The 24,514-nt window shown below is 45.2% G+C and overlaps 1 protein-coding gene across 1 annotated transcript in view; it reads left to right on the top strand.

Moving 5' to 3' along the window:
* The window catches only part of CFAP77 (cilia and flagella associated protein 77), a 57,686-nt gene that overhangs the window by 15,784 nt on the left and 17,388 nt on the right, over positions 1-24,514 (top strand). Inside the window, exons 2-3 of the mRNA XM_056505223.1 lie at positions 18,040-18,139; positions 18,610-18,829. Of these exons, the coding sequence (XP_056361198.1) occupies positions 18,040-18,139; positions 18,610-18,829 (320 nt within the window). The remainder of the gene's footprint in view (positions 1-18,039; positions 18,140-18,609; positions 18,830-24,514) is intronic.

Below are 24,514 nucleotides of genomic sequence, written 5' to 3'. Positions count from 1 at the left end.
TCACCATCAATATGAAAAGTAATCACTACTTTGTAAAGTCCAGGTGAACATGTATCACATTCATAGTGGTTTTATTGTTTAAAACATTAAACCACAAATTGGCTGTGTAGAAAGAAGGTTTCTGCCAAGTTTCTTCTCAAACCTGGCAGTTTTGTACCCAAACACATTCTGGAACAGCAGCATCCAAAATCAGGGCTCTATTATACCCCAGTGACTATGGCCAAGAGCACCAAACTCATCCTGACTCTGCAATAACCATGTCCTGAAGAGAGCAATTGAGCAACAACCTCCCAAAACAATTATAATTTCTGCTATTCCATCCAAGTGGCAGGAAAGGGGAGGAGAGCATTAAAAACTGCTGCTCCAGCTGCCTGCTCCAAAAAGAAATGGAGAGAAGGAAAAATAGTACAAAAATTCCTGTTGACATATCTGAGATCCATTAGCAGAGGCACGTGGTGAACTCGATAAAGGCACCTTTGATTCTGCCCTTCTGGGAATCTAAAACAACCTTTCACCAACCTTAAATTCAAATCAGGTTTGTAATTGATCAGCACCACTTGGATATATCTATTCTTACATATACTTTCTATCAATGTAATTTTCAGGCTTTCCAATACAGCATCTGCTTCCTCACAATAGCTGGATAAAGCATATTTTTAAATACATGCTGATCCAGGTGCATTTGCAATAGAAGCAGGGCAGTTATTTCAGCTTTGCAAATTCATTCCAAGTGAACACATAGGATCTTGGGGGGGGAAAAAAAATCTATACATTAGAAACATTTAATTGACCACTTGATGTTATCCCAGTCCCTCTGTGTTGAATCCTGAATGGTAAAACTTAACATGAGTCTTTTTTGCTTGAGTTATCTTCCTGCTCTTGCATTTATACAAGCTACATGCTCTAATGCAAGACCCATACATTTGTCTTAGTAATTTATCTCATTTCCTTTGGAATGGTGTCCCTCAGTGGCTCAGAGAAAGTGGAGCGGTTGTTTTAATAGATTTGAGTTTTATCTGCCTCTCTATTTGCAGCAGGGCATAATAATAATAAATTATGATACTAATAAGTAGGTTGTGCAGAATGGACTACAGTGGTACCACTTCCCTCCCCCTCCAAAAAAGTAATTTATGGGTACATTCTTGTGACTTTAGGGGTGTAATAAATTATCAGGGTTCGTTTTTCCATCCAATTTGAGGCAGTGCAGCTGTGTTTTGCAAGCAATAAACTCTCTTGTTGTATTTCTTAGCTAAGCACTGAAAAACACAGTGTGATTTTTTTTCCCTCCCTTCCCAATTATTGTTGCAACGCCTGGTAGCTTCTCTGTAGTTAAGGGTTTGTCAGTGCTTCTATTATAAACCTCAATTTTCAGGGGCCTATAACTTTGCTCTTTTAAATCATAGAGGGCTAGAACTTGGTGTACATCTCTGTCAATCTGGATGCTTTTTTTTTTTTTCATGGAGAAAAGGGCAATTTTTTTAAGGAGTTCAGACCTCAAAATCTGAGCCATATGTAGAAGTCAGACACACATGGATGTGAGTAGCTGGTAATGCTTGGACACCTTTTCAGCTCCTGAAAAGCCCAGGATCCCTTATTTTGGGCACATCCTGGGGTAATATTTAGATTTTAATTACATTTCTGACACTGTACTAGAAGGGTAGCACCGTGTGCCACTTTCCTGCTGGAAAGTCTGGAGATCAAGGATGAGTCAGCCACTTGCAGGAGCTGCCTCCTTAAAGGTGATGCCTTGCTGTTGAGTGCTGGCCCAGGGTTCAGGATGCTGAAAATACAGAGGGAGTAAAGGGAACTGCAGCAATTCACCCCTCCCAAGCAGCCTCATGCAGCCCCAGCCAAGTGTATCAGCCAAAATATTGCCAGAGGGTCTCTGGATTCAAGGAGAGGTTAAGAGTCTGCCTGGGCCTGGTTCCCATCCCCATTCCTGCCCTCTGCATTCAGCCTGACACAACCAAGGGTCAAAGAAAGAAGGAAGAAAATGAGAATATACAACACCAGAACTGCACAATCTCTGCAGCAGCCTCAGAGACCCAGGGCTGGGATTAGCAGTGTGTGTGTGTCCAGCTCTGCCAGGGAATGGTGCATTCCTTCCCCCTCTGCAAAACCTGACTGGATGGGGGAAAAACCCACCTGATCTCCTAGCACTGCTTTGTCCAGGTGCAATAATGACCTGTACAGGCTCTGCTCTGCATTAGGGAGCCAAACATCTTCTAACACGAGGGATTAAAAATGATTTTGGGTTTCCAGGGTGCTCCTAGTGGGGGCATCATGGCAGGGAAGGAGCAGCTCTGAGCCCCTTTGTGCAGGCTGCTCTTCCAGCTGCTCATCTCAGGCTGCACAGCTCTGCCAACTAATGCTGCTGCTAAAGCTGCCTTCTACGTGATCAGCAATTAAGCTGTGAAGTCAGCCCCTTAATATTATGTTAACATAGTTCAGTATATTAAATGTAAAACAAGTCATAATTTTTAAAGGTACCTCGGCTTACTGAGTTTAAATGAAGGCAGCAGTAGGACTATCACAGCCATATGCAAATCACCTGCATTTTAAAGCTAACAATAGATTTTGCTTTATTGTTTTGGCATTTAACGAGTGGGAAAATAATAAATTAAGCCACATGGGGAATCCCTGGTGCTTTTACAAACTGAAGCAGTGCCCATTTGGAGAGAGAACATTCCCCATTTTTCTCCCTAGCTGCATTTCTCTTAACCCACCACCTTATTAAAGCTTATAGGGCAAAATTCTCTTCTCACATTCCTCTGGCAGCTCTTAGTCCACACTCAGCTCTCCCTGCCTTCCCTGCTGTCTTTCATCCTGCCAGCTCTCTCTGCAGACAGGAAACAGAAGAAGAAGAGGAAAGACTGGCTGGGCCATAGGGAGTCAGAAGAAAGATTTTGTCATAGTTTTAGGAGGGTTACAGTAGCTATTAGAGCACGGATGCTTTTTCTACCTGTTGTAATGGGGATGCAGCTACCAGAGCAAGGTCCATGGAGAGGCAGCTGCATCAGGCTCTGGTCAGAAGAGTAATGGATCCCTGCAGGATCCCAAACAGGGATGTGCAGCTGCCTGGTGTGACACCACCATGGCTCTCTGAGGCTGTGGGGCTCCTTGGGGCAGCACAGCCAAAGGGAGGAATGGGTTGATGGTTTTAGCAAGATGACCTCTCTTGTTTGAAGCATTTTTAAATGTGTCGCACAGGGCATGAACAAAAAAATTAATTAAAAAACAATTAATTGTATTTTATCTTAACTCACCAGCTCTTACTGATCAAAGCCCTGAGCCAAAAGTCAGGCTCAGCCATGAGGGTCACAGAATTACAGAATATCTCAGGGTGGAAGAGACCCAGAAGACTGTTTGAATGGGCAGGTGTTGATCTTGCCAGTGGCAATTTTGGCCCTCTTATCCACAGTCAGACATGCAGCTGAAAGCAGATCATATCATGGATGCTTCCTCCTGAGTGCCATCCTGGATGTGTCTTCTCCAGGCCATGTTTTTACAAAGTCACCAAATGCAAAATACAGCACTTGATTGCCCCCACAGCTCCTCTGTGTGAACAAGCACAGCCCTTCCTTGTGCAGAGCAGTCCAACACGTGCTTGTTTCCTGTGTTATCTGTGAGAAGTATCAATTATGCACATCCATGAACATCCCCTGCACCTGCATTCCCCCAGGAACCCTTCTACAACACCAAAGGATGGAGCAGAAATCAGGAACCAAGGCAAACCAGGCAACCTAAAGTGAACACGGCTCTGCAGCATTAACTGCCAACTGAAAACTGCCAGGCAGAGTGAAAATTTAAACAACAGGAACATAGAAAAATACTTTGATGGAAATCTACAAACCTCATAGAAGTTTGGGGTGTGCCTGGGGATAATTCCTCAGCCTTCCTCTCATGGCTCTGTACAATCTTTTAGAAAATCCACTGTGGTCTTGCCACACACATCTGTTTTGTGTCAAATCTGCTGTTTGTCCTACTCAGGGCATTTCATCAGAGGTGTTTAACACCTCACATCCACCCAACATGGGGAGATTGGAGGTAGAACGTTTGTGCAGCCCTGTGAATATGAAGCACTCCACAAGGATTATGGTTATTTTCATCACAATTCTCCAGCCCTGCCTACGTTTGAAGTCAGGGATGTCTGGTGCTGAACCAGACAAGCAGAACACACACAAAAGCCCAATTAGCTCTGTATCACCAAAGCTCTTACAAACACTAATGCATTAATCATTGTAGAACTAAGAGATGAGCATTGGTCTCTGCTCCTGGCTCAGTTCAGTCGGGTTTTAACTTGACTGATGCTGAGAGTTACATGATGAATATCATCCATTCATCCCCACTGTGCAGGAGAGGAAACAAAGGCAGAGCACCTCACTGGCCACCCTGACCTCAGTCCGTGAAGTCCCTTTGTAAAATTACCAAGTCTTAGCTCAAGAACAAGCACATCCTAGGCTCAGGTCCAGAGGAGCATCAATCCTCCATGCAATGCTTTCTGTTACCCCCTTAGAAAAATCTAGATGTCACTTAAAAACATGGAAAGTCTAAACATGACATGAGAATAGACAGGGAAAGGCTAAACAGCAAAATAAGTGTTTGGTTCTGTAAGAGATGCACAAACACACAAAAGCAAGCTGGCTCTAGGAAGAGCTTTTCAGATTACTTGAACGTCTCTTAAAAAAAATGGATTAAAATACAGATTCCCCCTATTATTTTTCAATAATAGAAGTGCAGCACAGAACAACTCACTAGTGCCACAAACTACTTTTTCATTCCTGTTTTTTGTTTCATGCTTCAATATCTTCTTCCAGCTGCTCATGTCTCCTTTTCCTTCTCCTCACTTTGATCTATTAGTTTTCCCCAGAAATGGGGTTTATAAATCATTGTAATGCAGCCCTGGGAAAGACGGTGCTTAGTGCAGGGAGAAATACATTGCAGCTAACAGCCACGGCAGGGAGGAAAACTCTCACCTCGGAGAGGGGCTTTGGCGACAGGTTACGGATGGGGCTGTGTTGTTTTATAGCTGCATTCCTGCCATCAGGGGCAGGGCCACAGGGAGCGCTGCCTGCACCCCTCTGCAATATTTCAACCTTCCTTCTGCAGGCAAAAACAAACCGCCCAGGGGCTCGCCAGGGAAAGGAAGAGAGGGGAAAAAAATTGCTAAAAGAAGGGGAGGAGAGGCAGGACAGGTGGGGAGGCAGGACAGGTGGGGATGGATCGCTGGGTTTCTGCTTTTCCACCTTTTTTTTTTTTTTTTTTTTTTTTTTTCCTTGCACCCTGAAAAGATGCTAATTTCATGCAGGTCTCCCATACATTGACAGCAGTGGCAGGATCCAGCTCACCCAGGAATATTTCCACCCCTTTGAGCCCCATTGCTTTTGTGTTCCCATTTTGTACTGGGGAAACTTTGTTGTTGGAGGACCTCAGGACAGGGCTGAGCCCACTGTTGCTCCTTGCTGAAACTGAGGGGTTCCACAGGAGCCACCCCTCCAGTGCTGCCCCACTTTGATCCCCATGACAGCAAATGCAGATGCTTTTTTGTTGTTCAAAAATCTTTTTGTATTTGGAACCTAAGGATTGAGCTTCTCTCCCTAGTCAGGATTCTGAAAGTTGGCTACTGTTATTAAAATCATCATCTAGAATATGAAGCTGGGAGCAGTGCAAGGCTGGGCACCAGGTCACAGGGTGACCTCAAACCAGCCTTTCCAGGCCAGATTGGTGGAAGGGCTGTTTTAGTGTTCATGGCCAACCTGGGTGAAGGTCTGAGCATCTTCCCAGCAAGGGGACATCCTCTGAGTCCTCTCCTGGGAGTAAGGGTTAGTTCTAAATGCAGAAAACCCAACATCATCACACTGCCAGAGAGACAAACCATTGTCAGCAGAGGTTTACACACTTACCTCCTGCCCTGGAGTGCAGCGTGGATTAGGGGAACCCATTGCCAGCCCTATTTAATTAGGGAGGAAATCATCATAACTTCCCAAGAGCAGCACAGTCTCATGCAAGCTACAGGCAGCACTTTGAAGCACTTGCTGTGTTTTTAGGATCAGAAGCTCCTAATAAGACCACCCTGGGCAGACACACCATCCTTTAGTTCCAAAGCACACAAAAGAGACACCATGCTGGAATCTTACCTCTGTCTTTAACAAAGCATTACCCCCTCCTCACCCTCTTCCCCATAATTGCCTTGTTATTGTCATTGGTGCCATTGTTCATTGGCTCGGCCCTAGAGAGGCCCGAGGGAGCAGTTCTGCCTTAGCTAAACCAATATCTCCTGCAATAACCCCCTGCAGTTTCCCCTTTGCTATCCCATGTTGAATAAATCCTCCATCTCTGTTTGCTGAATGATCATAAAGACATGATTGAAGTTTCAGATTTATGGTTTCCTTCGAATCCAGGAGCAACTCCAATAATGCCAGAGCCTGTTTGCTGACTGTTTTCTGACAGGATACACAGAAAGGGAGATTTGTAAGAGCAAAAACAAGAATGCAGAGATTAGAGGCAGGTGTTTTCCATGCAGTGCACACATATGCAGTCATGTAGAGGGGTTGGACTCACACACACAGAGCATCCTCTGCCCAAGGATCTCTCTGTGGTTCCCAAGCACCCTGCCAGGCAGGGTGTGCACACAATATTTCACTCTAACAGCAAATCTGTCTCGAGCAGCCACACAAGGGAGCCACAAGAATTGGTTGCTGGGTAAAGGAGGATCCTAACTAAAGATCTCACTCAGCTGTACTGAAAACTAAAGTGGCTGCTGAAGGCTGGCAGAGGGCTCTGTGTTAAGGTAGTCCTTACTGTCAGCCTCAGTTCCCTCAGAACTGTGTTCATGCAATCCCCTGGATGCCCAGGATGCTCTTTGGGGACTGCAGAGAAACCCTCTGGCTCCTGTGGGAGAACATCCCAGATGTTTCCTCTGATCAAAGCAGCAACTCCCAAAAAAACCCCACCAAAGGGGCACTGCACTTAGAGAGTAAAGCAGCTGCCTCCTGAGAACACCAGCACCTCCCTGCTGAGGCAACAGCCTCCCAGGGAATCTGGTGCAGGACTGTGACCTTCAAGTTGGGATAATGATCACCCTCCCCAAAGCTGTTGTCTTGGCCTGGGTGTCCTCCTTTCCCTTCAGCCCAGGCCAGCAGCATTTAGTGAGCCATCTCCACTATACAGCTGGATCCTGGGAACTGCACAGCATGGGGCACATTGCCATTCAGATTCAGGTCAATATTAGTTTTTTAATGAATAAACCACTGCAAAGCTGCAGTGAAAACAAAGTTTGTGACTTTGGTGTCAAAAATCTGAATGGAGCATCCAAAATGCCTTTCCTCAGCCTTGTGGCCACAGCACATTTGCTTTTCCCTGACTCACAGCCATTTATGTTCATTCCCACTTCAACAAAATCCTATAAAACTCTTACAGCGTGATGCAGTCCTAAATTAAATGCACTTTAACATTGCTATATAACAAGGGAGTCTTTGCTCTTTTAAATTAATGCATGCAGCTGAGAAGAGGACCTTTCCTAGAAAATTTATTCTGCTTTATTTGGAGAAAACCCCACCTCATTCCACCTTCTCTGAGAGCAAAGATGATTTTGTGTGTTATAATGAGGAATTTGTAATAACGAGAGCATTGTGTGTTGGAGTAACTACGAAGCCACCACCACAAGACTTCTGTGAGCAGCAGTGTTTGTATGATGGATGGTAATATTTTTCCTCAGTGCATTACAAAAGAAAAAAGCAAGATAAAAATATCTTCCATTTTCTCCCTAATTTGTAGTTTTCTGGTGTTAGCAAGGCTTATAAGACACATGCTCCCAATTAGCTGCTCCTCTTAATTTAAATGCTTCATAAATTATCTCCTGCGCTTGTGGATTATCACTTCATAATGCGAGTTAGCATTTAAATAAATAGCTGCGATGTAGGAAATTAGAGAGGTTTACAGTCTGAGGCAGCAGCATAATGAAGGAAAATACCACAGCAGCTGAACAGGGGTTGGGAGAGATGTGATGAGGCAGAGAGGTTTTTTTTTTTCCCTTTTACCTTTTAGCAACCAAATTTGGACTGCAGCAGAAAATATGGGTCAGAACTCCAGCAGAGCAGGAGCCTTTTGTAATGGCTGAACACGAAGGGAACATGGAGAATTCTCAAGCACGTGAAACGTCTGATTTAGCAAATATGATGCAATTAGGAAGTGACTTTTTTGAGCCAACTCTTGGTTGCCTCAGAAGGTTGCCCCTTTGAAAGCAATTGGGCTGCTCATGTATGTCATACCTGAGCAGTACCCAACTCCTTATGTTCTATCTTTAAAAAAAAAAAAAAAATAGGACTGGAGAGAAAAACAGCAGAACAAAGCAGAGCTGGAATTGTGTTGAGAAAATTTGGTGGGGAAAGCAGTGAGGGAGTCAGATGTAGAACTATGGGGAATTTTAGAAATTATATATATATAAAAGGAGAGAGTCAAGAAAGCAAGCATTAATTTGTGAGCCACATAACTTCCACCACGTTTTTAGCACCATTAATAAGATCAATCTATGGGCAATGAGAGCTTTTGAGCATTGGCAGCAACTCCCCGATGCTATTTCATCCCAGTTTCACAATTATCATCCAAAATGTAGAAAATTACAAAGACAGGGCAGGGAAAAACCTCATGACAACTCCTTGGAGGATTAAGGCTCTCTCCAGTGCTTGCTGGTCTTGCCTTTGGTGTCACTGCTGCTTTTTCTGTCACAGGAGAAAACTTTGGGCAGGGGTCAACTCTGTTTGACTGCCACTGAGCTCCTCAGGAGCTGAAAACAGGCACCATGGGCTCAGGACCCTTTGGTGTTTGTCTTGCACAGCACCCAAGGTTGAGCACTGCAGCTCTGGGAAGTTCAGCTATCACAGCTCCCTGCTTGCTCACACACACACAAAATGTCAAAATCATGGATGTTTTTTTCAAAAACATTGGAAAATCATAGAAACTCTGACAGCCTTGACCAAAGTCCAGCCTTAGGCAGGAGTAAAGTTATTAGCTGCCTTATTTCCTGGAGAAAGCCTGACACATTAGGATTTCACAGCAGCTGGCTGTAAGTGTAATGGGCAGGGTGTGATTTTGCTCACTGGGTTTTGCAGTTACATTTCAGCAGGTTGAACACATTTTGCTGTAGGACACAGCAAATGATTCAGGCAGGTTCTTGCATCAGCACAAGGCCCTTGGTGCTTAATGGGAGTTGTGCCCAGCCCACAGCACAATTTGGGTGTCTGCTGTATTTAATATTCTTCAAGAGCAGGGGTCAAATTGTCTCCTCATTTCCATCCCTACAACCCTGCTGCTCCCAGGGGAACTGCACTTCTCTGAACTCCCCAGGAATGAATGTGGGCAACTGGACTGAGATGTGCTGGAAGAAGATTTCTGCCTGGACCCCTCAGGATTCAGGTGGAGTCTGCAGCTGCTGCTTGGAGACACAGCTCACCCTGCAGAGAGTTCAAGTCAGCACAGCAGGTGCCTTGTTTCATCCTATAATTTTCTATTCCAGCACGTAGTGTTTAGAAAGTGAAAAAGGGACTGATCCCACTCCAACCAACATCTGAAAGTTTGCAGCTCTTCATCTCCCCAAGTTTCCAGGTGCTAAAAGAAAGGCTCTGGGGGCCAAACTGTACCTGTGCTCAGCCCTGAAGTGGCTCTGTCCTCTGGGGCATATTTGCATCTCTGTTATCACTTTGTCTTCTGAACCAGGCAGGAATGGCCACAGGTGCTCCTGGCTTATTCTGTGCCTGAGCCTCATAAGCCTCAATTTCTCTGGTCTACAAGCACACAGAAACCAGCTCTGCTGTCCCAGCTGCAAGGGCTCTTCAGGTCTAAGAAAAACCTGGCAGAAGTCTTGAATTCTGCATGCAGGAGACAGGACTGGAAGCCCCAGGATTCCTTCAGGGAGATGGTGCCACTTTTTTTACAGAATCACCTTTTCTTCCTAAAGGGCATTTTAAATAATAAAATTGGAAGCTGCTGCATATCTTTCCAACTGATCTACTAATCATATTTCTTCAAATTTTATATCCCTGACCCTTGTAAAGGGATTGCAAGGAAGGCATTTTTTAAGCTGCATTTTAATAAGTCAATATGAAAGCTCAAAATTATTTAAAGCTTCTTAAATAGGATTATATTTGATTTCTTGTGGGAATAGTGAGGGATAGTCTAGTAAAGACGTTCTGTCCTGCTGAGGTTTTATTACATTAAAGAAACAGCATCCTTTTTTAACAGCAAAAACTTTATCTATTCTCTAATGAAAATGGAGATTATTTCTGCACATGAGGTGACTGAAGTTAGTAAGTTCCTGCATCTTTGATCAGAGATTAGAGTTTCTCCTTGAGTGAAAGCAAGAGATTCCTGAACCAGAGGTTCGCCTGAATTTAACAAGTTGTCTCCTCATCTGAAATATTTGAATTTTCTTCTAGGAGGTACCACAAGTGTATTGACTTCAGACAAATTCTGCTGTGAAATAACAGGTAGCTCTCAAGGCAGCCAGTATCTCATTTGCAGCCAGGGATTTAATTTGGCCTAAGAATCAGAGGTCTGTGCTGCTGGGGAACTATTTTACTATATAGGAAATGTCATATCCAGTCTGCTCTGAAAGGCCCACAGTCAAATTCTCACTTGAATTCAACTCCTTTAATGTCAGTGTGACTTATATGAAGGCTATACTGGCAGCACTTAGCTTAGTATGTTTTATTGCAGCCAAATAAAAGCAGGGGAGTTAAATAAAAACTACCTGGGTGAAGTTGGAGCAGCAGGGAGTTACATGGTGTAAGCAGCAGCTTCACTGAGCTGAACTGCTCTGGACATAATCTGGGCCAACATCTGGCCTTGAGAACATAAAGGGATTTTTCTTGAAGTAGCAGATGGAGAGGTTCAAAGAACAGATATTATAAAGGATTAAACACAAAGAAAGGTCATAACTGCTGCAAGGGGACAAAACCTTAAAAAAAAAAAAAAAAAAAAAAAAAAGAAAAGAAAAGCAAACCAAAAAACAAAGCCATTGTCCATTCTCTTTGAAAATGAGATAATGTTCTCTCATTCTCAAGTAGCCCACAGCCCTCTCTCAGCTAAACCTCAGTGTCCTCACTGAAGTCAGTCATTGAGCAACAGCATTCCCTGGCAGAATTTGACTTCAGGGTCTGCAGGACAGCAGTATCCCTGGGGCTGTGGTTCTCTGGGAAATGACAGCCCCTCTACACCTTTTCCAGCTCCTCTCTGGCCCCACTTTTCTCTGGGAAGTCAACAGCAAAGGTGGTAAAATTGTTTTGTTTTGTTTTTTTTTTTGCCAAGGAGCTGCATGCTATTCTGCCCACATTATATTCTGAGCTTCCAAAGCTGCTGCCACATTAAAGACAGAATTATTTTCCTGATTTTCCCACATTGATCTGTTCATCTATGCTTCATTTTCCCACTGATGTTGCTTGTAGGGAGAGCAGGAACTCAGAGAGCTGCTTCTCCATCCAGCTGCTCCAGGACCACCCCATGCTGTCCCAAACCTCCCTGCCATTGTCCCTGCATGTCCTCAAATCTATCTCAGGCTCATTCTGTCTCTTAGAGGTGAATGGTGGCTGCAGCTGAAGAAAAATCAGGCACAGGTAAGACCTCACTCAGCAGTAGCTGTAACCTGCACATTCATTTAGCCTGAATAACCCTTCCCTCCTGCCAAGGGCTTTGTCTTCTGACTACAGCCCACGTTTCTTCCTCAGGACTGAGAGCAGGCAAGGGCTGATGTGAACTTCACAAGCTGTGACACCCTCTACAGAAACACATGTGCTTCTTTGACCTTCAGCGCTGGCACAAAACCCTTACACAGACACAAATTTATCTTAAAGTCAGGAGCAGATTTAATAGAGCAGGAGAAGATCGTTTTCAATATTTCCATCTCAATTATAGTCAAACACCTCTGTGAGTCTCAGCCTTTGGGGCTGTACCTGGGCTGGCTGCTCCCAGCGTGGAGACTGTCGGCAGAATCAGCAGAAATAGCACAAGTGGGCAAGGTGTTGGTGATTTATCAATGCTGAAGTAATTCATCCTGACACGGAGGCGCCGAGGAGGAGCTCAGGGTCCAGCAGGTGCCCCCAAAGACCTGAGAGTTATACAGTGCCACACATAGACAGTGGCAGACCTGGGATCTGACTCCTTAGCAAAAACATCTCTTTTTTTCTTTTTTTTTTTTTTCTAAAGCCATTTTCAAACAGAAGGAAGCAGCCTTGTTATAGAGAAAGGCAGTTTTAACAGTTGCAGTGCCCTGCTGCTAAAATTGTCCCTCCAACAGCACATTATCTACTAAGTCCATAAAGATAATTATGACTTATGATAACTGACTAGTATTCAGAGTCCCAGAATTTTGGGGCAAACAGGTTTTTAAAATAGAAAACTAGAAGGTGAATACACCCATGAAGACAAATGGAAGTATTGTGTACACAAATACTTCCATATCTGCCTGGCCCTTTAAAACCAAAATGATAGAGTTCATTTGCATTTAGATCTCTTTGGCTCCCTCTTTTCATCTAAAGACAAATCCTCACAAAGGCTGCTTAATTAGACCAAATTAGATTTCCACCTAGTGGCTTGTCATTCATTAGAAAACGCTGTTCTTTTTTTCAGTTTTGGTAATTATAAGCTGGTCTCGCAGTGTTCACTTCAGGTTCAAAGTCTGACTTGCATTCATGATTTTGTGCAGATGAGAGGAAAATTATTCAGTCCCATCAAGTCTCCCCATTTTACAAGTTGGATAAAGATCATCGCTGGGTCTTTTATGTAATGGGGTATACTCTTTCTTAAGTCTTTAATGATTAATTGTAATAGCATAACTCCTGGCAATTTTCAAGACTAAAAGCTAAGTGCAAACAGTTGGAATGACTGTATCAGGCAGTGGGTGCTTCCCTGGACTGGGGGTTCTGTGCCAGGCTCTCTGTGTGTGGCCCTTGCTTGTTGGTGTTCCAGCCCTGTTGGGAACAAGAAAATGGTTCCAGGGATTGTGTAGGGAGAGCCTGGGCTGGAAGTGTGTCTGCCTTCTCTCACTGCCCTCTCAAACCCAGCGAGGGGGACGCCTCTGCTGTCAGCCCCACACAAAACGTGGCTTCTAGAGGGGAAAATCCTTCAAATCCACACCTGACACTCAAAGGTTGGTGTCTAATAAGGCTGCAGCTCCCAGGGCAGGTCAGTCAGGAGCACAGCTTAGTGGAGATTGCACTTGCAGATGTACTCTGGGTTAGCAGTGTGGCTGACCTGTCTGGAGTATTTGCAATGAAAGGAGTTAAACTCACAGCAAGATCCTTGAGCTTTGCCATTTCTGACTCCAAGGGCAGCAGTTTGCCCAACCAGCACCCTTTTCTCTGGAAAGAGAAAGATTCTTACACTGCTATAGAAGACTAGGATGACTTGGTCTCACTCTCTTCTCTCCCCAGTCCAAACTCCATTCCCTTTGCTGTCCTGCATGGGCACACTGATTCCCTGCCTCAGTTTCCCCTATATTACAGAGTATTAATACTCAGTGGCATTCTTTGAAGCTTAATAAATCAGGGACAGATCTTGTGGTGGTCCATCAAGCAAAACTTCCTCTGGCTTTGACCTTTAATGCTTATGAAAAGCTTTGAAGACAACTGCCAACTTATTATTAATAATCTTCTTGGGAGTGGAAGTTAGAAGCAGCTGGCACCAGGCAGCCCAGCAGCCACCAGCTCCTGCTAGGATTTCTTCTGCACTAACAAACCCAGATTTTTCAGGTGTGCTTTTATAACAGCATTCTTGTTTTCCTTTTTTTTTTTTTTTGGTAAGAAAGTTTTTCCTTCCACCTTTAAAAAAAAAAAAAATCTCATCAAATTTGCCTTTCTCAAAACACTGAACATTCCCTTTCTCATCTACCTAAACCTGATGTTGAGTTACTGTCCCCCAGAGGCTTTCAGTAGCTCAGTTCTGATGTATCCCTGCACTTTGTAGCTCACTGCCTTCTTAGAGTGTAATCAAACATCAAGCTAAGTAGCAAATAAATCTCCCGATCTCATAAGCTGCACAGCAAGATCATGTAAATGCAAATGAAGGGCTTGATTTCAAGCTGTCGCGGGGGGAAGGAGGGAAAAATGCTGGGCCTTGTCACTGCAATCACTTCACTCTGCAAGTGCAGTAAATCTGCAATAATAATAGTAATGGCAGCGTGACGGGAGGCTTTACTGTACAAGGGGGTGTAATGAAAAGGGGAACAGAAGGTAGGAAGGAGGCAGGACCTGGCAGGCTGAAAATGCACCAGCACAGAGTTTGCAGGTGTCCACAGGGCAGAGCCAGAGAGGAGGGGATGGGGCAGCCCTGGCTGAGCTGGAGCACAGAGGATTCGTGGATTTGCCCAGCGTCCCCTCCCAGGGAAAGGCTGAAGGCAGGGATTAAAAGTCCACATCTCATTCTCTTTCTGTGCATCTCTCACATCTCTCACCTCTCTCAGACATCTTTAGAAAATTGGTGCAATGTGTGTTGCTGGGCCATGAACACCAGGGGATGGAACACAAGTCTTGCAATAAAACCTGGAATCCTTAAAATTTTGCACTTCCTCAAGCCTTTGCAATGCCTCCACCTCTAGAAACAGACCCCTTTCAGAGCCTTCCTCTTCCTTCACAGCAAAAATTTTCCAACACTCAAATACATATCCAGGGCTCAAGCCCAGGGCTGCACAGATCAGAAACTACCTGGGGATAACTCAGCACACCCCACTTTTCAGCCAAGCAAGGTATCCCCACTGATCAAACACCTCCAGCACTGCACCATGACCAGTGGGAGCCTGGCACCCTCCAAACCCAGCCCAGACACACCTGGCTCAACCAGGGAAATTATCATGTCCAAGGGGAAAGGATGCGTCAGCCAAGCCCTTAAAGACAGTTTGAGAGAGCAAACAAAGCCTCAGCACACATCTCTCATAGCCCTGAGAGGTGTTGATCTCTGCTGGGTGCTCTGGGAATGCTTCAGGAGAAGGTCTAGAGCTGTCTTTTCCAAACTGGTTGGATAAACAGCATTTAGGATGCTGGATTTTTCTCACTGAGGTCGTAAAGGGAGAAAACTTGCAGAAGGTACCCAGAGAAAATTAGGACCGCCTGGGATGCAGAGAGAGACGGTTTTAATTAGAGCCAAGAGGTGGGAAATAAGGCAGAGAAATGACATCTTAATGAGGTTTAATGAAGTTGTCTGCTGATGGGCACAGCTGTCAGACAGATCTGTATTCCAGCCAAGCAGCTTTGTGACAGGCTAAACCTGAACACAGGGAACGGTGCTGGAACTGGGGGAGAAAGGAAAAAAAAAATACCTTCTGCATCAACTTTGGCTCAGTTTCCCCATTGCTTTATGACAGAGCACACCTATAATGCCCCAGGACAAACAAATGAAGCCAATCCATGAGCTGGAAGCAGCATTTTACTAATTTATGAACGAGAAAGGCTGCAATTGTGGATTACACTGAGCAAGATTCATTCCTACTACATCCTTCCCCTTCTCTGCTTTTGTAGGTAAAAGATGTTGGCAGGCAACCAGAGTCCTCTGAGTTAGCTGATTTTTCTTCAGGCACAGATTCTCTCTATGTTCAACATATTGGACCAGATTTTTTTTTTAATTAATTATCCAGCACCTTCAGCTTTATTTATTCAGTGCAAAGTGACTGTAAAATGCCACCTGATCATAAAAGGAAACAGCATGCACTCACTTTTTGATGGAGTAAACACCCAACTGTGTCAACTTCAGCTGCTCTGCAGAAGGGACCCTTTAAGTCCCATCTCTGCACTCAAGGGTGTGGAAGCATCTTTGCCATAGGTTACAAACCTCTCTCCTTCCCTGCAGTTTCTCAGTGATTTTTGTGCCATCTGACACACCTTTGCCACCATAGCAGATTCCTGACCTCACTTCCCTGCTCCGTTATCAGAACCCAGGAAAACACCTTTTCTCATTCACCTGAGGAAACTCACACCATTTTCCCTTGTACACCAGTGACAACCAATCTAAAACCAGCTGTAAATACAGGATTAGATCAGCAATGAAAGCTCCTTTATCATCACTGGCAGCACTTGGCACGAGCTCCCAGCACAGTTTGTCACTGCCTGTGCCACCACAGCCATGGTGGCACTAAAACCCCACTAAAACCCCACTAAAACCCCACTCAGACCCCTGGTGCTCAGTGCTGGACAGGGGACAATCCCTCCCTGTGCTCCAGGCTCACAGGAGGCAGGTGGGGAAATGCAGCTGTGGCTACATCACATCATTGGGTCAGTGGATTTTAGATTTTAGAAAGGGCTGTTTGCAACAAAGGATCTGTATTTTTGCACAGAGCAGGTCCCTAAAACTCATTTTCTGGTGAACTCGTGCTCTTGAGAGCCATGGAAATGCCACACCTCCTTTAGAGTGTCACAAGTGTAAAAGTTTGAGAATTACAAGCACATTTTAGAGACTCAATACAGAACCCTCTGGAGAGCTGCCTGCTCTGGACAGGGATTATTAACCCTCACTCTCCAGGCAAAATGGGCTCAGTGAAAGTTTTGCCTGAGCTGAGGGTGATGCAGAAAAAAAGAAAAGAAAGCAGCCACCATGCTGGCAGTGTACAGGGGAGCTGCTCTGAGGCCCTGGCCAAGGTTTGCATGGTGCTGACTGGGAGCAAAAGGAAAATTTTGGTGTGGATGATGCTCCTACACCAGTGAGCTGGGTCCCTTATCAACCTGCACAGCCTCAGCCTGGTGGTTCATCTGCAGTTTCCTTTTCACTGTATCTCTGCAGAAAGAAGTTCTTTTATTGTTTATTTTTAATTATACATTTTAAGATTACTGTTTATGTGATTATGCATTTTTTGATTAGTGTTTTTATGTTGTTTGCATGTTTTGTACGAGTTTTTTAGGTACAACGATTGGTTGCTGGTTAGAATTTTGTTGTTTGCTTGTATTTTGGGTTTTTTAATTTTGGTATTTTGTTTCTTAGGGTTTTTTTCTTAATTTAGTATAATTTATGTTTTAATAGTTTTGATGGGTTTCAATAAGTTGTAGAAAAATACTTTAAAATGGCTTATTCTGTGTACTTGTTATAAACATTGGTTTAAACTAAGAAATATATAGAAAAACAGGCATGTGAAAAAAACAGTAAAATATGCAGGAAAACAACTAGGTAGTAAAATATGAAGAAAAACAGTTAAATATAGTTTGGCTGGTGCATACAATACAGACCATGGCCTAGACTTGTTCAGCATTACTACACCTAACACCCTTCCCATGGAAAATAACCTGTCCCAAAGCACCCTCAGGGCTCCTGGGGACTCTGCTGCAGCTTTCCCTGTGCCAGGCTCTCTCCCCTTCCCTCCTCACCACCTCCCTTTCAAGCAGCAATGAGGTTTCAAGACACATCCTGCAGTGACTTCACCATGGAGATGGGAGGATGGAGACAGAAGGGTGAGGGGAGGTCACTTAATCCCACAGACACCACCAGGCTGGAACACACATGAGCTGGGGAAGAGTTCATTTGGAAACTAAACAGAAATGTTGTTATTGAGCTGAAGTTCTCCTCTCCCTTTTTCATCCCCCTTATCCTCCTCCTGCAGCATGCCTTGTGTCTTGATTATTCCCAGGCAGGAGCAGCCATGTGATTGTACCTGGGGAAATTTACGTCAGTTTTCTGGGAGGATGCACAACTTGGAAATGAAATAACTCAATGTAAAGTTAAGACCAGCTGCTGCTTCCCCAGCAGCCACCACAGCTGGGCATCCCCACCAAAGGAGAGATTAACCAAACAAAAAGATTTCAAGTCCATATCTATTGAGTCAGGATCCCTATTCCCAGCAAGGCTAGGGCTCTTTATAACCCAAACCCAAACTTGTGTGAAATTCAGCATCCTTTAGGCTTCAGCTCCTTTCTGCACTGTGGGTTTCAAGCCCTTGCCAAATGGACACTCCTGGTACTTGTGGCCGTGTTCTGTCACAAACTTCTGTTTTCAGGGGCTTTATCTTATCAGAAAAGGTCTTTATGCTTCTCTATTAATGCTCTATATGCTTTTCTATTCCCTTTTCTGCAGCCAGAACTGGGGAAGCCCATGAGAAACTGCTACTCCCTGCCAGGCCTTAATTTTACCTATGGGATGTACATGCACAAGAGGGATGGAGGAGTTGCTGAAGGTAAGACACTGCCCCCAAACACAGTCCTGCCACAAAGTCCTAATGCTAGCAGGAAATCTCCTCTCCTTCCCATGGCTCTTCAATACTTCTCATCAAGCTGGAAGTGCAGAACTCCAACTTGGATTAATATCACTCCAATTGCTTGGTGACAGTGAAATTTCTCTGTCACATTGGAAACTTTCAGAGGCTCCTACAGAGCCCAAGCAGGGAGTAGCCCCTGCAAAGGGTGATGCACCTGGCCAATGTCAGAACTTTGCTTTGTGCTCTCAGGGACAATTTCCCTGTAAAATCAGATATCCTGAGCAAGCCAGGGTGGAGGGTGAGAAGATATCCAATTCAGACAGGATATGGGATGCAGTGGGACAGGGTATGAAGTTCACAAAAGGAGCCCCACACACGGTGCACACACATCAACCTGCTTTCCCAAAGGGACATTCCTCATGTTTTTCTCTATTTCCTTCCATCTCCAGCCATAGGCCACTGGGATTCAGTGAAGGCCAAGCCTCAAAAAAGGGTCATGCCCCGAGATTTCGTGACCATGGGCCGTAGGGCTGTGGATGAAGGCTGCACCAAAGCCCGAGAGTTTGCTCTGTACTACAACTACATGGACATCCGCTGCAAAGACAAGGATATCGTGACAAGACATGGTGACAAGATCCCTCCAGACATCACTTTTGGCAGGCCATCACGGTAAGGGGGAAGATCTGGGCCCTCCTCAGAATGAAATTATCCCTTCCTACCCTCACACCTACATCTCTCCCCAATCTCAGCTACCACAGTCCCCAAAGCTGGGTATGCTGAGTCTGATGACACTTCTGCCAGATAACCAACTACCTGAATCTAACAAACATGCCACAACACCTCATTTCACCTGTGGTATTAAGGGCTTGAAGCCTCTTAAAAATATCTTCAATGCCAACCCTTTAATCTAAAGGAATGTGAAGAGCTGTCAGCCAGAAAATTGGCATCCCAGGGTCAGAAAATCAGAGCAAGAGCATTTCTACCTGTCTGCACTGGTTGAAATACTCTGGTGGAGTTAAAGATCAGTTCAAGTTCTTTATCCTGCTCTCTCCCACTTAATTCATTGCCCTGCACTGGGCAGAAATTGGGAGCAGAGCAGGACAGAGGCAAAAAACTTCTCCCTGCCAGTGCAACTCCAGCACAAACCAGTGCTCAAAGCCTCTGGAAGTCCTGCTACTGCTGGAGCCCAGGGGGGTTTCTTGTTCTGTGTAGGTCTGGACCAGACATTAGATTTTATTTTAAGAGCTAGATAATAATCACTACCAGAAAAATAACAGCTACAAATTCTAGAGAAAAGACATGATGGACGGCACCGTGTATTTTACATGATAGTAAATGGGCTTTGCATATGCAAATTGAATGGATTTTAAAATGGTATTTAATGACAATTTTCGTAGCAGACATTAACATTAATTGCATCAAAATGAAAATGTAGCATTAGCTTGCTGTTAGCTGCAAATGCCCCAGCTATAAAGCTTTATCTTTATCAGTATCAGCCCTCACCGATGTGACAGGGCTGCTCTGCAAATTGCAGGCAAAAGGGCTTTTATGTTGCAAAAGTATCCCCCAATGCAGGGCAAAATCAACATCAATTTTGCTTTATTTCTTCATAAACGGAGGTTAAATGGCTGCCTGTAAGAAGCCCAGGAATGCTTCAAAAGTTTTAAGGAAAATCTGCAGACCCCACAACAGCAGAAGTAGTGAGAAAGGGCTTTTAATTGAAAGTTATTATTGTACAACTTGCCTGCTCCTTAATAGCTACCTTTTATACAGACTGATTGTATTTATCCCTTTACTTTAAAAGCACATTATAGATAAAACCGAATTACTGGGATTATCAAGGAGCTGTTACAGCCATTTCTGTAAAAGTGGGAGGTTAACACACTTTTCCATGATTGACAATTAAAGAGACCAGCTTTGGTGAGCACTCCCAGGACAAGCTAGTGCCTGGTCACAGCTCACCAGGTTCAGCAAGACACATCTGCCTAAAAATGACCTGGCTGTCAATGGATTTCAGTTGGGTCTGGACTCCAAGCCCTGTCTGACTGTGATCTCAGTGCTGCTACCTGGGAAGGTGCTCCCAAATAAGGCACATGCTTGTGAGGGTGCAGAAGAAAATGGTGACAAATGGCTTTTTTCACAACTCCAAGCACTTTGTGTCTTTAAGAAATCAACATCTGGGGTGCAGTGAAGTTTTTCAGCAAGAACAGCACCAGCCTGTCATCCCCCAGCACAGACAGTGTGGCTGCGGTGCCAGAGAGCAAAGGTGCTGTCCCATGGCACTGGAAGCAGCTGGAGACACCCTGCCTGATGCTGGGGTGCTCTGGGACACCCCAGACCCCAGTGCAGACCCTGCACCCACAGCCCTGTTGCAGCTCCCTGCACAGTGGGAATGGCAGTGGTGCCACCCCACAGCTCAGGGCTGGGCTGCTTCCCTGGGAACCCAAAAACCTCAGCAGCTGGCACAGGAACATGGCTGGGGTCGGTGGGCAATGGGCAAGGGGCTTCTTGAGCCCTGGCAACTCATCTCCAGCCCCTCCTCAGGCCCTGGGCTATGCTGTAAAGGCTTCTGTCTCCTGGAGACACCAGGAGTTCTCCCCAGGCTCACAGGTTGGAGCTCTCTTGGATCATCCCAAATAGAAACGAGCACAAAAGCTGTGGGTGCTATTAGTGCCTTGTTAATCACTGCCTGGCCCTGCTGCTGCTCCAGCTCAGATCCCCTGTGCCTCTGCTTTCTGCTCACGGTGTGTGCAGCCTCTCACCAGGCATTCTCAGACACTGCAGCAAGCTTTCTGAAGCTTTGAGGCCTCTTTCCTTTCTTTTCCTGGGATATTTACCTTCAAAGGTCACCCATACCCCTCTGTAATTCCCCCTGGGCACCTTCCAGGGGAGAGAAGCAGCGCTGCTTTTTGCTGATTCCCTGCCCATTCTCTCCCTCCCTTTTCCCAGAGTAATGTTTGCTACGAATCATGTGGCCAGCTTTGTTGTGAGAGTCATAAAAAGGACATTTTTCATCTCTCCTTTTTCCTGCTCCTGCTCCCTTCTCTCTCTCAGTAGCAGACAGAGATTTATTCCTTCCCCGATGCCTGTGGCATTCAGAGCTGGGAGGGGTCAGGGGAGGCACTGATGGGACATAACAGATAATGCAGTGGTTCCCCAGGGGCTTGTCCAGCTCCAGAGCTGATCCATCAGCAGGCAGTGCTCGTGCCAAGGTCAGCAGTAACGAGGATGTGCTGGGTCCCAGCCTCCCTCGTGGGGCATCCTCCAGCCAGGCTCCCCCAGCTCTGAGCTCCACAGGAGCTGCCTTGTGCATCCACACTTTGCAGGAGGGGACATGCACTGAGTGCAGCTGCTGGGCTAACAGCACACAGGCTCAGCTTCACCTCTCCCAGCCCTCCTCCCCACCACTCACAGCTCCACAGGCTCATCTTCCAAGCAAAATTCCCATCTTTGACAGTCCCCATCCATGTGCTCTGTGCATGACACATTACAGAGCTGCTGAGGGCTGCTGTCCTCCCAGGTCTTTTCATTCAAAATAGCCCCACAGGTGTATCCAGCCCCCAAACTCTGCAATAATGACCTTGTTTTACAAGGAGGAGGCTGGAGGGCACTGAGTGGGCTGGGGTTTGATGATCCTGGAGACCTAAAGGCACCTCCAGGATCTGGTGTCACTCCAGCCTGCTATTCAAGGTGCATTTATCCTCCTGAGCACCTTTTCAGACTGAGCTTCACTGTGCACTGAAATCAGCCATTAAAGGATCATTTTTGGGATGAGAAGTAAACACAAAGACATGGATGCTCTCTACAGCTAGATTTTAGATGCTATTGATCTGTGCAAGGTCACACAAGGAGTTTGCAGCCAGAACACTCCAGCACACAGTTGGTACCCTGAGCACCAGCTCAGGAGTGAGCAGGGCAGTGCACCCTCAGCAGGGACACACTGCCCAGCACTGCCAGGGCTGCTTGGAGAGAAAACCTTCCAGTCACCTCTTGGTGAGCATCCCAAATCTGCCTGCTACAGCCCAGAACCTATTCCTGGACACGAGGAGTGCACAGACGTGCCATCCTCTGCCATCCTGCACCTGTACCTGCTCCAAGCCCTGCATGGCCATAACCCTGCCTCCCACGGGCTGCCATGCACTTGGCAGTTGGCCTGGAGGTTGGGCTGACCTTGGGTGTGCTGGCAGGATTTCCCTGGCACTCTGTCATCCCCAGGGCTCCTGCCAGGCCTCCCCACTGTCTGCCTTCGCTTCAACTGTCCCTTTCCTGAATTTTACAGCCCATTTTCCTTCTGTCTTCATCTCCTGCCTTCATTCCACCTCCCATTCTCTAAAACTGCTCCTAATCCTTTGGCAGCTGTGTTCCTGCAGCAAACTCACCTCTCTAAAGCGTTTGGTCACTGCAATCTCTCTTCTTCAAATTGTTACACTTGGCCAAGGGCATCAGTTACCCAGTACCTCCTCTTTAATTGGAATCATTTGCAATCATCCCAATTTTTCACCTTCCCTGAAAAGGGAGATTTCTATGCTCATGCTCAGCTTAGCAAGTGGCCTTTCCACCCAAACTCTCTGTGTTGTTTGGACACAGCCAGAACAAAGTTTAGAAAGCTGCCCAAGAGGTGCTGAAATATTTCCACTGATAGGTTTATTTTTGAGATACTTAAAGAACATTTCAGGTCGTTAATATATGGCTATGGAAAGAAAGTTAATCTAGATGTAACCAGCTGCAAAGATGTCAAAGAAATCATCTTGAAGAGCAGAGGGTATAACTGATAAGAACCCACCAGGAAAAGCCAGACAAGCAATAAAATTGAACATTATGGCAAGTCAGCCTCTGATCCATGATCACTGGAAGCCAAAGAGTGTAAAGCCACCAAAATCCTATAGATTAGGGGAAAAAAAAACGGTTTTACAGAAAAAGAAAACAAAAACCACTGAGGACTGAAAAAAACCAGATTGTAAAAATATAACACAGTGACTGGAATCACTGTCAGGCTCATGGCGACAGAGAAACTCAACCAAGTTAAAAAATCCAGGACTCCCATCAGCTCAGATAATTACATATCCAATTCCACAGTGAAAGTCACTTTGTGCCTCTGCCACCATTCTCACACTTCTAAGATAAGAATTTCTATTTCAAGAGTAGTTTTCTTCTCCTGGAAATGTTCCAGGCTGGGTATGTGGTCACATTGCTACACAGAGCCTGTGCTGTGCCCCAGCAGCTGCCTGGGCAGAAGGACCTGTTACACCCTCCCAAAAATCCTGAGTGCACCATGAAGATGCTGGTTCCCCTCCAGAGAGGTTATTTGCTTGCTTTAAGAGTTTCTGACTGCTTCAGTTTAAGAGAAAATAATCAGCCAAGTCATGGTTTGGCATAAGGTTCATGTCCTGCACATCAGCCACAGAGCTGGGAAAAGAGATCTGAAGGACAGATTTAGATCCCTTATTACCAATTGGTTTACACTGAATAGGAAAGTAATTTATTCTCACACAGACTGGCTTTTGTCTGTGGGTTTATCTCCATTAATTACAGCCAGTTGAAAAATTTCTTCCAAAATTTTACCATCCAGAGCTACTTCTAGCCACAAGTGGACCTTTTTCTTTGCCAACTTTTGCTTTTTCAGCCTGTGCAATGTAAACTTGGGTCAGGGGGGAATAATCACAGAATCCCTTCTGTGAAAACAAAGCTTTTCAGCCCTCATCAACATCTTTTCCTTTCAAACTGAGTCATGTTCCCACCCAGCCAGAGAGATTCAAGCATGGGATGGAGGTCAAGGGGAAGACCTTGTGCTTTGATTTCTTTTGCTCAGCATTAGAGGGTTTTTTCCTTGGTTTTTCATTCATTTGGGATATTTTGCATTTGTTGATGGCTGCAGACTGAGCACTGTTCACTCTCAGCCATAGATCTGGACCTCCAGGCAGAACAGCTCTGTCCCACAATCACATCCCCCCTGAGTTTCTCAGAGGATAACAGCAGACAAATGTGTTGAAGACAAACCTAAATAACCTTCAATTAAGTCAGCCAAAGGGCATCTCCAACCCTAAAATCAATGCTAGCACACAAATTCCAGCTTGTCAAGCCAGTTATTTAATGGGTAAGAGCTGGCTTGGTGTCTTCACTGCAAGACACAGGTTTCCATATGTGCTTTTAGGACCAGTGCAAGCAAACATCTCACTTGGCCTGGGAGGGAATAGTAAAGCAAATTGGTGCTCTTGTAACCATGTGTACTCCTAAGTACAGCTGTGAGCATCTGATAAATCTTTTAAAGTGCATGTTTACAATGGATTTTATTCTTTTTACTGTTCTATACGTATGAGCCCTCTGAGCAAAATAACAGATCCTCTGACACTTAGA

Source organism: Oenanthe melanoleuca, chromosome 17, assembly GCF_029582105.1.
Source record: "Oenanthe melanoleuca isolate GR-GAL-2019-014 chromosome 17, OMel1.0, whole genome shotgun sequence".
Taxonomy (NCBI): Eukaryota; Metazoa; Chordata; class Aves; order Passeriformes; family Muscicapidae; genus Oenanthe; species Oenanthe melanoleuca.
The sequence above is the reverse complement of the archived record's forward strand: the minus strand, read 5'-3'. Positions and strand labels throughout refer to the sequence as shown.